The 15,644-nt window shown below is 37.8% G+C and overlaps 1 protein-coding gene across 2 annotated transcripts in view; it reads right to left on the bottom strand.

Moving 5' to 3' along the window:
* The window catches only part of TRIM24 (tripartite motif containing 24), a 126,419-nt gene that overhangs the window by 31,268 nt on the left and 79,507 nt on the right, over window positions 1-15,644 (bottom strand). The window contains exons 8-9 of one of the 2 annotated variants that reach the window (XM_023190049.2): window positions 10,206-10,323; window positions 6,538-6,704 (exon numbers count right to left, since the gene is read on the bottom strand). In XM_023190049.2, coding sequence (XP_023045817.1) covers window positions 6,538-6,704; window positions 10,206-10,323 — 285 coding nt within the window. Of the gene's footprint in view, window positions 1-6,435; window positions 6,705-10,205; window positions 10,324-15,644 lie in introns of both variants that reach the window. The other variant, XM_023190048.3, reaches the window with a different exon arrangement.

Here is a 15,644-nt window from a genome sequence, read left to right as displayed (position 1 = left end):
AACTCAAAAGTCATTCTATATTATAAAGAAAACCTGGACCCGTTCAACCCAACAGTTCCAAGTTTTTGAGTCATTCTGTGAGCACATCCTCCAGGAGTTGCCTGAACTCTCTCCCTCAGTCAGAAACCTGTTTGTCCAACTGGCTGAAAATACAGTCAGTAGCCTACGTGTCTCCTCATGCTATGTATGTGGAGGAACCATCATAGGGAATCAATGGCGGTAGGAAGCAAAGGAGCTAATGCTACAAGATAACTTTATTCTGACTGTCCCCTCCCCTGAACCAATGCTCACAAGCTTCAGCGTCTGGCTTTTAAAAATCTCTATTATCAGGATGTTCTGCATTGCTCGTTGGGGAAAGGCCTTTACCAACTAGGTAGGAGAAATAATTCCAAATCACCCCACCCTAGTCCATTCTCCTGTTTTGCCTCTTTAAATCACTCTTGGTACCAGCTTGCAACTCCAAATGCCTGGCTGGCACCCTCTGGCCTCTACTGGATCTGTGGGTCATGGGCATACGGGCAGCTGCCAGCTAAATGGTCAGAAGCCTGTGTACTAGGGACAATCAGACCATCCTTCTTCCTAATCCCTCTAAGGCAAGGAGAAGCCTTAGGATACCCTGTTTATGATGAAACAAAAAGGAGAAATAAAAGGGGCATAACCACAGGGAATCAGAAAGATGATGAATGGCCCCCTGAGAGAATTATCCAATATTCTGGGCCAGCCACCTGGGCGGAAGATGGAATGTATGGATACTGTACCCCTATTTACATGCTCAACCGCATGATAAAGTTACAGGCGTTACTCGAAATCATGACTAATGACGCTGCAAGGGCCTTAAATCTACTGGCCCAACAAGCCACAAAAATGAGAATTGCTATTTATCAAAATAGACTGGCCTTGGACTACCTCCTAGCCCAGGAAGGTGGGGTATGCGGAAAGTTCAATCTAACTAATTGCTGCCTAGAAATTGATGACAATGGAAACGTCATTGAAGATATAACTGCAAAAATCCAAAAATTAGCCCATGTTCCAGCCAGACTTAGAAAGGATGGTCTCCCAGATTCCCTCTTTGGGGGCTGGTTTTCATCCCTTGGGGGATTTAAAACCTTAATAGGAATAGTCCTGGCCATACTAGGAGGTTGCTTAACACTCCCTTGTCTCTTACCCCTCCTTGTTAAAAACATCCAATCGGCCATAAAGACTCTTGTAACCAGGCAAACTATCACTCAGTGAATGGCTCTAACTAAATATCAACCTTTGCCAAAGGAAGAAACCTGCCTTTTCATGAAGAATTAAGTAATTGTGATGCTTTCTATTAAACTTCATTTATAGGGAGCATCAAAGGGGGGAATGAGGCTGAAATTAAAAAGAGGAAAACAAGTTTTCATGTACTTAGCTGACTCACTCCAAAGCCAGCAACAGGCAGGGCCCCAGCAAAGCCTTGATAACACTATCTGGAAAGCCAGAGCCCAAAGGAAGAGTTCCAGAGACTCTCCCAACACTCCCTCGGAGCAAGGTTAAGAAAAACAAATTCCTTTACTAGCTCCTCATCCCCCTTACCATTACTCAATTTCCAAGTTTTGTAAGTTCCTGTTTTTCCTTCAATGCAGCTGCAAAGTCACAAGCCAAGGATTATAAAACCTGTCACTGTTTGATTAACTGCCTTTGTTCTGACTCTGTAAGCCTCCTTGCCTGCACCACGAATTTTGTGCCATTTAAATTAGCCAATCCCCTTTCCGAAGTGTGTATAAAAGTCAAGCTCTGTCTTTGTTCAGGGCCTACCCTTTGGATGTGAATCTGTTGGGCCAGTGGCCACTTAAATAAAATCCTCCTGTTTCATCTATTGGTCTCTCTGGTCCTCTAATTCCTGCAACAAGGCAAGGGCTAGAAAGGCAAGCCTGCTCTGTGGGCGCATAAATACTAGACCTAGAAATTGAGACCAGTCCTAGAAGAAAAAGATAACCTTATATGCCAGTCTCTTCTTGACTGATTCTCTACAGTTGGGAATGTATTGCAAAATAAATATTCCTTTTAGTATATCTTAACTGTATGATCACAACTTATCAAAGAGGAGCCTATTTCCCCCTACATTCACATGTGGACAAATAAATAATCTTTTAAGGTTGAAGCAGCAACACCTGAAACTTTGACACTGTGAAGGCAGACAGCTGTAAAGTACAGTCGTATCCTCTTTATTATTTTTATTCTTCCTCCCATTTTTGGAATTTACTATCCTTGCCTGGGTCAACTGCTTCTCTCTTAAAAATTAGGTGGCACTGGGTTTACCTCTCATTAACTTTCAAGAGTGGCCAGCAATTACAGACCCAGTGAAAAATACATTTATAAGCTGATTCTAAACACGTGAAATTCGGTAGGTAAAGAGTAGAAAAATAGTATTAGAGAAAAATAAGAATCTCAAAACTGTAGAAAAGTGTAAACCTAAAAGCTAGAGCAATGTTTTTATTTTTCCATGAAAATTTTGTGAATTGAAGGGTTTTATATCATAGAAATACAAGCAGAACATACTTAGGAAATTACTTGGAAAAACTTCTAAATGTATCTAAGGGATAATTTTTCATAGCCCAAAATGGTCCTTAAGGGAGAATAATGGTAGTCATAGAGGTCTTTTGCCACCTTCATCCAGACTAATGTTTACATATTGACAACCAAAAAATGACACTTAATGCCAGCATAATGTGCTATGGTATGTAAGATGTCAACCATGCCATCAAGATGCTTATGGTCTGGTAAGATGTAAGGTGATTTTCCCCCCACTCTTCTAAACTGTTATGGTTGATTGAGTTAGTGTCTAAGAATCCTGTGACAGAGGAAGCTACTTAAAAAATAAAATTAGGGGCCAGGTGCAGTGGGTCATGCCTGTAAATCCCAGCACTTTGGGAGGCTGAGGTAGGCGGATCACGAGTTCAGGAGATAGAGACCATCCTGGCTAACAAGGTGAAACTCCATCTCTACTAAAAATACAAAAAGTTGGCTTGCTGTGGTGTCACATGCCTATAGTCCCAGCTACTCCGGAGGCTGAGGCAGGAGAATTGCTTGAACCCAGGAGGCAGAGGTTGCAGTGAGCCAAGATCACGCCACTGCATTCCAGCCTGGGTGTCAGAGCAAGACTCTGTCTCAAAAAATAAAATAAAATAAAATAAATAAACAAAATAAAATTAGGAAACAGTTAAAATCCTAAAATAGCAAAAATATTTAATATATGTGTTCTGTCCTAAATTTAGATCCATTAGAGTTTAACAGAATATACTGTATAAAGCCAAATAAACAGAGATGTACAACATCTATTAAGTTTGCATCACTAAGTCATATCACTGTTCTACTTTTGTTATCACCAGCTCTTTAACCATGCAGATGACATGGTTAATCTTCAGAGGAAAAACAGAGAACTGTCATGTAAGTAATTTTTAGAAACAGTTCTTTTCAATTTACCTGTAATATATGGACAGATGTAGAGTATAAATTGCACATACTCATTGCCACACAGACACTTGCTGTGAGGCTATGCCTAGATAGGCATTTTCCCACATGTACTTGCAAACAAGCTGGTAGAAAACTCAGACTGTACCCGGGCAGGACAATATACAAGTTTACAGAAGAGGGATACCAAGGAGTGAAGACATATGAATGGGCATTTAGCAGAGAACAGATAAAAATGAGTGATGAGAATGTGAAAGAAACTGCAGGAATTATTGAAAATTGACAGAAAAACAACAGTATGCGATGTAAGAACTGCAATACGTGAAGAGTACTTCATTTCTAAGTGTGAAAATTAGGTTATATAATAGAGACTATACAGATTACAGTACTACATTGTAGAGACTGCAACTAAGATCAAAAGAAAATTTCTGAGAAAAGCAGGTTAACAGCTCAAGTCACTTCTGTTTTGTCACTGCTTATATAACTATTTTCACATAGTATCTACTAACTGCCTCAATTCTTTTTTTGAGACAGTCTCTTGCTCTGTCACCAAGCTGGAGTGCAGGGGAGAGATCATGGTTCATTGCAGCCTTGACTTCCCAGGCTCAAGCAATCCCTCCTACCTTAGCCCCCCAAGAAAAGCTGGGACTACAAGCATGTGCCACCTCACCCAGATGATTTTTTATTTTTATTTTTTGTAGAGATTGGGTGGGAGGCGGGGAGGGGGTGTCCTCCCTGTGTTGCCTAGGCTGGTCTTGAACTCCTGGAGTGAAGTGATCCTCCTGCCCCAAGTCGCCCAAAGTTCTGGGATTATAGGCATTAGCCACTGTGCCCAGCCAGTTCTTGACTTCTTAGTGAAAAGGCAATTAACTCAACTGATGAATTCATTCCTTTTGTTGTTAAACTACTAAATATTTAGAAGATAAATATTAATACATGCAAATGCTTAGCACTCAATATCTCTCGTTTCCATTATTTAGCTTCAGAAAAATTTTAGTAATCTTTGCAGTCTATCTGAAGCATGTCATTCTACCTTCAATTTTCTTAACAAAATTTCTACTCTGCTAGGTATACTCCTCCTGGTATATAAAGTGTAAAATTATCCTCCCATGGAACACTCAAAAACCTTTTACATTGCTTCCTACTTACTTTTTGTAAGAATCTGGCTTGAAACGAAGTTTTAAACAGCCATGCTAATATTCCCTTGGATTTTACATACCTTCTTAGTCAAATTACTAGAAAGCCATAAACCTCAAATACATTACCCTCAGGCCTTCACATATACCACGTAACACATTCTGGATCTACAAATGCCCACAGCTTTTACTGAGAATTAAAGTATGAGTTCCATATAAAAATCATTTTTGTTTTTTTAAAATTTCTACCAAAGAAATCGTATTATGCCATTTAATTGCTTTTTCATAAAGAACCATGTTAAGTATTCCTCTTAGTACCAGTAAAATACTAGTAAAATTTTCTCTCCCTAATTAACTAGTATGTTTTCCTTTTTAGATAGCAATACCCGTATTATTCTGGTTTCCTTTTCTCTTTGGTTGGCAAGAAGTTCTGAGCTAAGTTTTATTCTTAAGTATGAGAATTCTTAGCCTATGTCTGCATACTTTGGCTTTTTATTAAACTCTGCTCAATTTCATTTGTATCCTTTATTGTAAATCACTTCAAATCTTTTGCAGAAAAAGAGTATAAATAGCTGGGTACAATGGCTCACGCCTGTAATCCCAGCACTTTGGGAGGCCGAGGTGGGAGGATCACCTGAGGTCGGGAGTTTGAGACCAACCTGACCAACATGAAGAAACCCCGTCTCTAGTAAAAATACAAAATTAGCCGGCATGGTGGCACATGCCTGTAATCTCAGCTACTCGGGAGGCTGAGGCAGGAAAATCACTTGAACCCAGGAGGCAGAGGTTGTGGTGAGCCGAGATGGCACCACTGCACTCCAACCTAGGCAACAAGAGTAAAACTCTGTCTATATATATATAAAAAAAGTATAAGTAAATGTAACTGAAAACAACAATTTATATAAATTAGACTTTATATTCCTTACTAAACTTTTATTAAATCTAAGTCTGCCCACATCTAACCTGAATAGCAGAGTTAAACTATTTAACAAAAGTATATATATATTTTATCTTCAAAAGTTGGACTGAGGCTGGGCACAGTGGCTCACACCTGTAATCCCAGCACTTTGGGAGGCTGAGGCAGGATCACCTGAGGTCAGGAGTTTGGGACCAACCTGGCCAACATGGTGAAACCCTGTCTCTACTAAAAATACAAAAATTAGCTGGGCATGGTGGCGCACACCTGTAATCCCAGCTACTCGGGAGGCTGAGGCATGAGAATCACTTCAACCTGGGAGGCAGAGGTTGCAGTGAGCTGAGATCGTGCCACTGCACTCCAGCCTGAGTTACAGAGTGAGACTCCATCTCAAAAAAAAAAAAAAAAAAAAAAAAAAAAAAAAAAAATTGGATTACAGTAAAAATAAGAATGGTAAACAGTATATTTGCTCAGAAATAAAGTTTGAAAAAGGTATATTACAATGAACCACACTTCTGCCCTTTTGTATTTCATTCTGCCCTAGTTTCTAAGATGCAATGTGGTTTACTAAACACCACATCCTCACAGAGGACCGATTCTTAATGTATTCATCATTCTGAAGCACCAGTATAGGAATTAACAGGTACACAACTTTTCCCATCAATCACAGGCCTGGGTTATTTAGGAATACAAACATTTATCCTCTGCTATAATTTAAAGACAATGAAGAGTAGATGAAAATAGATTTATCAGCTAAACAAACCATTAAATCCTTTTTAAATAGGGATTAAAAACTAGGCATTAAATCAGGGATCCTTAATGTGATAAATTTTTATAAATGCAGTTATTTAGATTATGGAAAATGGATGTCTTTGTTATTTTGAGCTGCTCAACACAATTATACTATAATTATCTAAGTGAGGACAGGCCTGCTTCCAAATTTACCTGATGAGAGATGGAAGGTTGCTGGATGGGCCCCTGCATTCTAGGGTTTGGTAAACCCACAGGTGCTGGCCTCCGTTGCACCTGTTGCCTCTGAGCCATTACCTGTTGCTGCATATGCTGGAGCCGTAATTGAGCTAGGCTGATCTGTGTTGGGAACTTGGATAACTGGTTTGATGATAAACCACTTGGTGGCTGTGAATTCTGTTCCACGACAGGATTCTGCTTAGGCATTTGTGGCTGGCTCTCTTTATCCTCAATTACTAAAGAACCTAATTAAAAAGAAAAGGTTAAGGGAAAAAGTTTTTCAGATAGTTGGTGAAATATCACATTTTCTAAGACTATTTTTGCAGAACTTCAAAACTGCCAAGGAATTCTCTGGTCTCATGAGCCCTTTTACACTCTGAAAGACAGAGGACCCCCAAAGCTTTTGTTCATCTAAGTTCTAGTCATCAAAATTTATAGTATTAGAAATTAAAAATAATTTTTAAAACTTACTAATTCATTTAATAATAATAAAACCATAACAACATGTTTTTATAAAACTACATTGTAAAAAACTTGGTAAACATTTTCTGATATTTTAAAATACTGTTTGATGTTTTAAAAAATCTCTTTGAATGTCTGGCTTAATAGCTGAAATCTCATTATCTGTTTCTGCACTATCAATCATAATATATTGTTGAGTTAAAATATATGAAAAAAATTTCAGTCTCACTGTATGGCAGACAGCACCTGACAGCAGTAACTTAAGTCTACCCTGAGAGTGACCCTGTATAGCCTAAGAAGAATGTGTGTTTGGAGTTCCGTGCTAAGGAACCCAGAGATCCATTCTTTATCAATGAAGAATATCTGAACTCCCAGGCCAGCCTGTGGAATCCAGGCAATATCGGGGATAGAGGACTTTTGCTTTGTGTTAAATGAAGGTTGCCACATGGAGGTTGCTGGCGGGAGGGTGCTAAGTGCTATATAAACTACTTGCTGGTGGTTCTCTTGTCCAGTCCACTGCCACTGGACTGTCCTGTATGTAAGTTGCCTCAATAAGCCCTGTGTCTCGTTCACTAGCTCCAGGTCTCTTCTTGGGCCTCTCAAACATGGTCCTATCCCTACTGAAGTCAATAGGGGTCTGGCACAACATTCATCCAGACGTGTAGTTGGAAAAGGGTGACCTTTGTGGTCCCCTGAAAGAGTTCCAGACTATACTCTGAGAACCGCTGTCATATATCAAAACAAGCAAACCTGACATTGGCTCTAAAAACAATCCCAAAAAGTATTTCTGAATCTTTACTATTAACAAGTTGTGATCTCTCAAGTTTCCTATACCTTTACAATGCATATTATGTTAACTTTTTGATACAAAATACATTGACCAGCTTAAAACTAGTTTTAAGAGTTTAATGGTGCCTTTGAAAGGTCTGATTCAAGCTTGATTTCAATAGTAGAAACTCAAATGTTTATGATTTACTACTCATATGCATTCTAAAAATATACAGTTATTCATTAAATGTTTACTGTGTGTAATTCACTATTACAGGTAGGTGTATGCGTATGTTTAAAAGAAACAATAACATTCTCTTTTACACATAAGGGATCTAAGGTTTAGAGAGGTTGTAAAACTTATCCAAAGTCACTCAAGACAGTAACAAAATATTCATCTACACCAATATTTTTCCCTAGTGCTCTTACATGTTTCTCAGAAGCCATGGGTAACAAGTTTAGGAAACTTGTCTCCTTCTTTAGAGATTTACAATGTAAATCTCACTGTATATGAATTTACAGTGCTGTAAGTGACAGTTCTGAGAAATTCTACAGTAAAATATATTGTTTAACTTCCTTATACCGGTTTCACAAACTATTAGACTAGGAGATCCTGTTTTTGTTTTGGCTAAAGTAGATTTATCTGAAACTATATCCATTTACGTGCGTACAGTTTTGAATATAATTCTTAAACGTACTTATGTCTATATGTGGGTGTATTTACCTATTGTGATAGAAGTACATAACACATATGACCACTTGTTTGGATTTATATCTTGTGATGGGTTCTGAGTACAGATGAATGCGTAGTGGTAGAGTCAGGTGTGGCAATAAGAGTTACTTATATACATGTTTTGTATTCTAAAGATGCTTCGTTTTAGTAAAATTAGTGTGTATAATTCCAGTTTCCTGCTATGTATCAATATACATATGTTTGTATCTAAACTAGCCTGCAGGGGTCTCATCACCTTTGCTTCCAGGATAAATCTTTTTGTTCTTCCCTGACGGGTAAGATTGCCTATTTCCTCTTTTCCTGGTGAGTATGGGCTCTTTCTCCAGCCATTTTCTTTTCTCACCCAGAATCTAGTGTTGGGGATGAGAAACCGTCTTTGATGATTCTGAAACAAACTCAGTGAGCATCCCTCGCCCCGCCACCACCAAAATCAAAAACGATAATACTGTTTGTTGATGAACAGACAATGTGTAGGGAATTCTTAAATTTGTATAGTTTCCCTGTGAGAAATAAAGAAAGAAGGCAAAAAGGTGTTTCTACTCAGCAAATAGTATAATAAAAAAGCTAAAGTAGTAACGTTCTGCTGAACTGCTTGCAAGGATACTTTCATTCCTAATGTTACCAAAATGATGGTCTCTTTTTGTGATAATTCAGTGAGCTCTAATATAGTCATGTGTTGTGAAAGGATGGGGATATGTTCTGAGAAATATGTCATTTAGGTAATTTTATCTTTAGACAAACATCAGTTTATTTATGTAAACCTATACTGTATAGCCTACTACATACCTAGGTTATATGGCATAGCTTATTGCTAGGTAGAATCTAGGCTACAAACCTGTACAGCATGTAATTGTACTGAATTATCTGGACAATACTGTAGGAAATTGTAACACGATAGTAAGTATCTGCGTATCTAAACATACAAAAGATACAGTAAAAAAACTCACAGTATTTATAAGTCATAGATGCAGTCAGTTGATTGAGACATCATTATGCAGTACCTGACTGCTTAAGATTTGGGTACTTGTCAGTATGTATGTTGTACTTCAGTTAGTAAGATATCTATATAACTATTACCTGATCAGGCAAAATAAGAAAACTAAGTCTTCCCTAAGCAAGATGAAGGATTGAACCATTAGGTTCCTACTGAATAGTTCTAAAGATAAGCCAATAAAAATATAGTAGTTTCAAATAAAACTTTCAGGATACCAAAAATCCTTTATCAATGACAAGTCAAGTTAACACATTCTGATAAATTTAAAGCTAACAGAACAAACCAGATTTGGGGGGTTGAGGGAATAGGACAGGACACCTAAATCCCTAAGTCTAGACACCCTGTCAGTCAATGTTACAGAATATTTTCTTATCATCCGTACATGTACGTGTGTTTATATTCATGTATATTTGTTACCATACACATACATTGAGAAATACTATCAGAAACAACATGTCTTTTTAAAACAAAATAATGAAAAAAAGTGAGAGAACATATTTTCTTCGATCCTCCAGCATCAGCCTTCCGAGTAGCTGGGACTACAAGCATGTGCCACTACCCCTGGCTAACTTAGAAATCTTATGTGGAAATGGGCTCTCCCTATGTTGCCTAGGCTGGTCTTGAACTCCTGGCTCAAGTGATCCTTGAGTGATCCCAAAGTGCTAGGATTACAGATGTGAGCCACCGTGCCCACCCTAAGTGAACATATTTTCAGTAACATGTCATAATCATTGAGAGTTCTACAAACAAATGTCACTTTGAGAAATGTATGTAATGGTAATGGCCTACCTAAGTTGATAATATTTTGAGCCCAGAAACTAGGATCACAGTGAAATTGGATGGTGTTGTTGGTCACTGGGGATGCATCACACCTTGCACGAAGGAGGTGCCGTAACCGGTATGTAATCTAGAAGAAAAAGAAGAGACAGCTAAATATTAGGCAAATAATTTATTAAATGCCCAGTAAATATACAAAAACAGTCTCTGGTATGTACATCAATACACAATAAACAATCATATATAGGTCACAAAATTGTGTTGTATGTTCGACATACAACACAATTTTCTTTCCAAAACAAGTTAAAAAGTTTTGAGGCATAATTCAGTTAGCTGTACTACTGAACCAATTTTGAAGTGACAGGTTAAAGTTAGTTTTTTGGATTACTAATAAAATTTTGCAGAATCACTAACTCAAATATTTGTAAAATAAAAATTATTAACGTATCTTAATGCTTTCATTTACTTTACTTACTCTCTTAGAAGGATTCAGAATTTAGACTAAGGGCTAATGAGTTATAGGGAATACAAATTTGTCTCTCTTCAGGAAAAGGAACTGGGCCTGTGAGTGAGGTGGTTCTCCTTGTTCCTCATTACAGTTCTGTTCCCACCATCGCCCTGAATACAACCAGCTTTGAATCTCATATCGTCACACCACACCATCCTCTTTCCTCCACGCTGCAGTCATCAATGAGCATCTACTCATTCTCCCTCAGTCCTTGAAGATTTTAGTTCTTGGTTTACCTATCACCATCTCCAATATTAGTCCTGTGGCAATTTTTGATGATTTCAATATCCAACCAAATGATTCACTTCCTCTAGTGCCCAAATACCAATAATTCCCCCTAGGTCCTATAAGACTTTGCTTTTTCCATCCTTTCATTTCACTTTACCCTTGCCCTCTATCCCTCAATTCCTCATTATCTAGCTTCAATTCCAGGGTCAATCACCATCATAATTTCCTTACATACATGTCACATATGTAACACATGTCATATAAGCGTAGCATGTATGTCTCGTCATGTAACATGCATGTCAGTCACATGTCACATAACATGTGTCACATAGTCATATATATCATAGATGTCACATATATATGTCAACTCCCCTTTCACTCAATTATATATGCTCACTTCACTCTCCTCAATGTTTCCCCTAGATAAAACAACCTACCCTGGTTAAATCCCACATGTTGCCTGAACATAACTGAACTGATCTCACTTCAAACACATGACCACTTACTTCAGATAGGCCATTAAGGCTGACTGACTATCATAGGACATTTCTCTAATCCATTCACTTCTTTACCTTCCTAAATAACTATTTCCTACTTTCTTTTCTCTTTTTGAATCATCAGTATTTCCTCTCTCATTCTTAATCTTAGCTAATGTACTTAGCATTTCACTGAAAATCAGCAACAATCAAAGATCTTCCACAAACTTCCACCACTTTTCAGTCAATATCCCCTCCTGTTGCAACGGATGATGAAATGTCCATGTTTCTAGTTAAAGCCAGCCTTCCACTTGTGCAGTAGAGCACACCCCATCTTGCCTGCCCAGTAATTTTCATCCCTCTTCTGTAACACCAATTTTCCCATTTTACTGGATCACACCCATCAACATATAAATATGCTTTTAAGTTTTTTCAGCTAAAAACAAAACTCTTTAACTCCTTTTCTCCTACCATCAACTACCCCATTTCTTTTACAGCAAAACTCTTCCAAAGACTCATCTAGGTTCACTGTCTCCTATTCTTCCCCATCCATTCTTTCCTGAAACCATTACGTTCAGGCTTGTAGCAGCTTTTCACACGGGTGGTTGGTCTGCCTTCATGGAAATGCTTTTTTTCATTTGGTTTCCAGCACACTATAATCCCACTGTTTTTGAACTCCCCAGTAAGGGCAGGGATTCCTCTGCTTCTTGGCAGTGCACAATCTCAGTCTCCATTGTTGGTGATTTCTTCTCTCCCACAACACTATGTGCTGGAATGCTCAGGGCTGAGTTTTTTTACTTCTCTCTTCCTCTACATTCCTATGTAGTCATGCGCCATATAGCAATGTTTCAGTCAACAATGAACCACATGTACAACAGTGGTCCCATGAAATTATAATGAAGCTGAATAATTCCCATTGCCTAATGATGTTGGAGCTGTAGTAACATCACAGCACCAGGTATTACTCAAGTGCTTATGGTGATGCTGGTGTAAACAAACCTACAGTGCTGCCAGTTGTATAATGATAATAAACAACTATGTTATTGGTTTATGTATCTACTATATTACACTTTTTTTCATTATTTTAGAGTGTACTCCTACCACTTACTAAAAAAAGTGACAGCCTCAGCCAAGTCCTTCAAGAGATAGTCTCAGAAAAAGCATTATTATAATAGGAGATGAGAACTGAATGCATGTTTATGCCCCTGAAGACTTTCCAGGGAGATAAAATGTGGAGGTGTAAGACAGTGATATTGAAGATATGAACCTTGGGTAGGCCTAGGCTAATGTGTGTGTTTGCATCTTGGTTTTTAACAAAAAGTTTTAAAATAAACAAATAAATAAGCTTATGAATTAAAGATATAAGGACGAATTTGTACAATGTGTTTGTGTTTTAAGCTAACTGTTACTACAAGAGTCAAAACATTTAAAAAATTACAGTTTATAAAGTCAAAAAGTTACAGTAAGCTTTTCTTAAGTAAGCTAAAATTTATTATTGAAGAAAAAATATTTTCAAATAAATTTAATGTAGCCTAAAAGCATGGTGCTTATAAAGTCCCCAGTAGTGTACAGTAATGTCCTGCGCCTTCACAATCACTCATGTGCTCACCCAGAGCAAATTCCAGTCCTGCAAGCTCCATTCATGGTAGATGCCCTATATCTATACAGGTGCCCCCTTTTTTTTTTTGACTCTCACTCTGTCACCCAGGCTGGAGTGCAGTGGTATGATCTCAGCTCGGTTCACTGCAACCTCCATGGTGTATCATTTTTTAATACTTTGTATTGTATTTTGACTGTACTTTTTCTATGTTTAGATATACAAACATTTACCAATATGTACAACTACCTACAGTATTCAGTACAGTGATATGCTGTACAGATAGGAGCAACAGGGTAAACCATCTAGGTTTGTGTAAGTACATCCTATGATGTCACACGATGCCGAAATCACCATTTCTCAGAATGCATCCCTGTCATCAAGCAACCCATGACTGTACTGTTTATCCTCAGGTGTACTCTTCCTATAACCCTCTCCATCTCAATTATTGGTAATAATGTTTTTCCCTACAACTTAAAGTCCTTGGCTCCTTTCTTTTTCTTACACTCTATATTCAACATGTCAGCAAATCCCATTGGCTCTACTTTTAAAACACGTATAGACCAGGCACGGTGGCTCACACCTGTAATCCCAACACTTTGTGAGTCCAAGGCGGGCAGATCACGAGGTCAGGAGTTCGAGACCAGCCTGGCCAACATGGTGAAACCCCGTCTCTACTAAAAACACACAAAAAATTAGCTAGGTGTGGTGGCATGCACCTGTAATCACAGCTACTTGGGAGGCTGAGGCAGGAGAATCACTGGAACCTGGGAGGCACTCCAGCCTGGGTGACAGAGGGAGGCTCTGTCTCCAAAAACATAAATAAATAAATAAATAACTTATTTTGGGACTATGTAGAATATGTAGCAAAGTGTTTACCAGGCAGCAGTCAATACAATATACCTTTCCCCAAATTTCCCCCTTTAATTTTTTGCACCCTCTAATAATTCCCGCCATAAATCATGCTCATAATGCTAACCATAAGAAGTATTCTAAGAACTATGTTTTATCTGAAATTTAATAATTGTTTTATCTAAAATTTAATAATTTATTTTTAAAAAGCATTATTTTAATTGACCAATAAAAATTGAATATATTTCTGTGTACAGCATGTTTTGAAATAAATATACATTGTGGAATGGTTAAATTGAGTTAATTAATCTATGTATTACCTCATATACTTATTTTTTTGTGATGAGAACACTTAAAATCTACTCTCTTAGCAATTTTCAAGAATATAAACGCAGTGGTATTAACTCTAGTTCTCATGTCATATAATAGCTCTGGTGAACTTATTTCTCCCATCTAATTGAAATTTTGCAGCCTTGACCAACATCCATTCCAATACCCTGAATCCCTTCCAGCCCTTTGTAACCACCATTCTACTCTCTCTGAGTTTAATTTTTTTCCACATATAAGTGAGATCATGAAGTAAATATAATGTCCTCAAGGTTCATCTATGTTGTTGCAAATGACAGGATTTCCTTCTTTTATAAACCTAAATAGTATTCCATTGGGTATATGTACCACATTTTCTTTATCCATTTATCTGTTGAACACTTAGGCTGATTCCACTTTTTGGTTCTTGTGAGTGTTGCAATGAACCCAGTTACATACATCTATTCAAGATCTTGATTTCATTCCCTTTGAATATATACATACCCAAAAGTGAGACTGCTGGATCATGATACTTCTATATGTAAATTTTCAAGGAACTTCCATACTGTTTTCTATGGTTGTACTAATTTACATTCTCATCAACGGGATGCAATCGTTCCCCTTTCTCCATATCCTTTCCAACACCTGTTACCTTTATCTTTTTGACAATAGCTATTTAATCATTTATTTTTAAATAATTTTGAAATCATAGAAACACTGCCAGAAAAGTAAAAGAACCCTACATTTGTTTCACCCAAATTCCCTGAGTGTTAAGTTACGACATTTGCTCCAGTGCCCACCCAACTGCTCCTACACATGTTATTAGTCTTTTCCCAAAACTTTTGAGAGCAAGCTACAGGCATGAGGTCCTGTCTTCCCTAAATACTGCAGTATGGATATCCTAAAACAAAGATCTTCTAACATAACCAAATCCCAGATTCCAAATTCATAAACCAACTGTTACAACACAGCCATCCAGTTTAAACACTTCATCCAAATGCCAACAGTTTCAGCAGTCTTTTCCATGATGCTATCAAGGATACAAAGTTGCTTAGCTGCCTCATTATTTAGTTGCTTAGTCTTTCCCTTTCCTTCATGTCCCTGATGTGTTTTGAAGATTTTATGCCTTACATTCTGTAGGATGACCTTGAACCTGGGTGGTATTTCCTCCTGATCAGACTTAGTTACAGTATTTTTGGCAAGAATACCACACAGATGATGATGTGCCAGGAAACGTAGGATGTCAAATTGTCGTACCACTGGTGATACTAATCTTGATCTATAATTCTGCAACTCAATTTCTTAAACTTAAAGTTGAAGAGGTATTCTGAGATTTTACTAATACTCTGTTCCCCATCAATCCTCTGCCCAGCATATTTGCAGCCACTGATTACTCCTCTCAAATTACCTCTATGATAGTGACCAAATGTGCTTCTGTATACCCGTTGTTTTATAACCGTGACCTTTAGTTTTGTTATCAACTT

This window comes from Piliocolobus tephrosceles, chromosome 8 (genome assembly GCF_002776525.5).
Source record: "Piliocolobus tephrosceles isolate RC106 chromosome 8, ASM277652v3, whole genome shotgun sequence".
Classification (NCBI taxonomy): domain Eukaryota; kingdom Metazoa; phylum Chordata; class Mammalia; order Primates; family Cercopithecidae; genus Piliocolobus; species Piliocolobus tephrosceles.
This window is presented reverse-complemented; position numbering and strand designations above follow the sequence as displayed.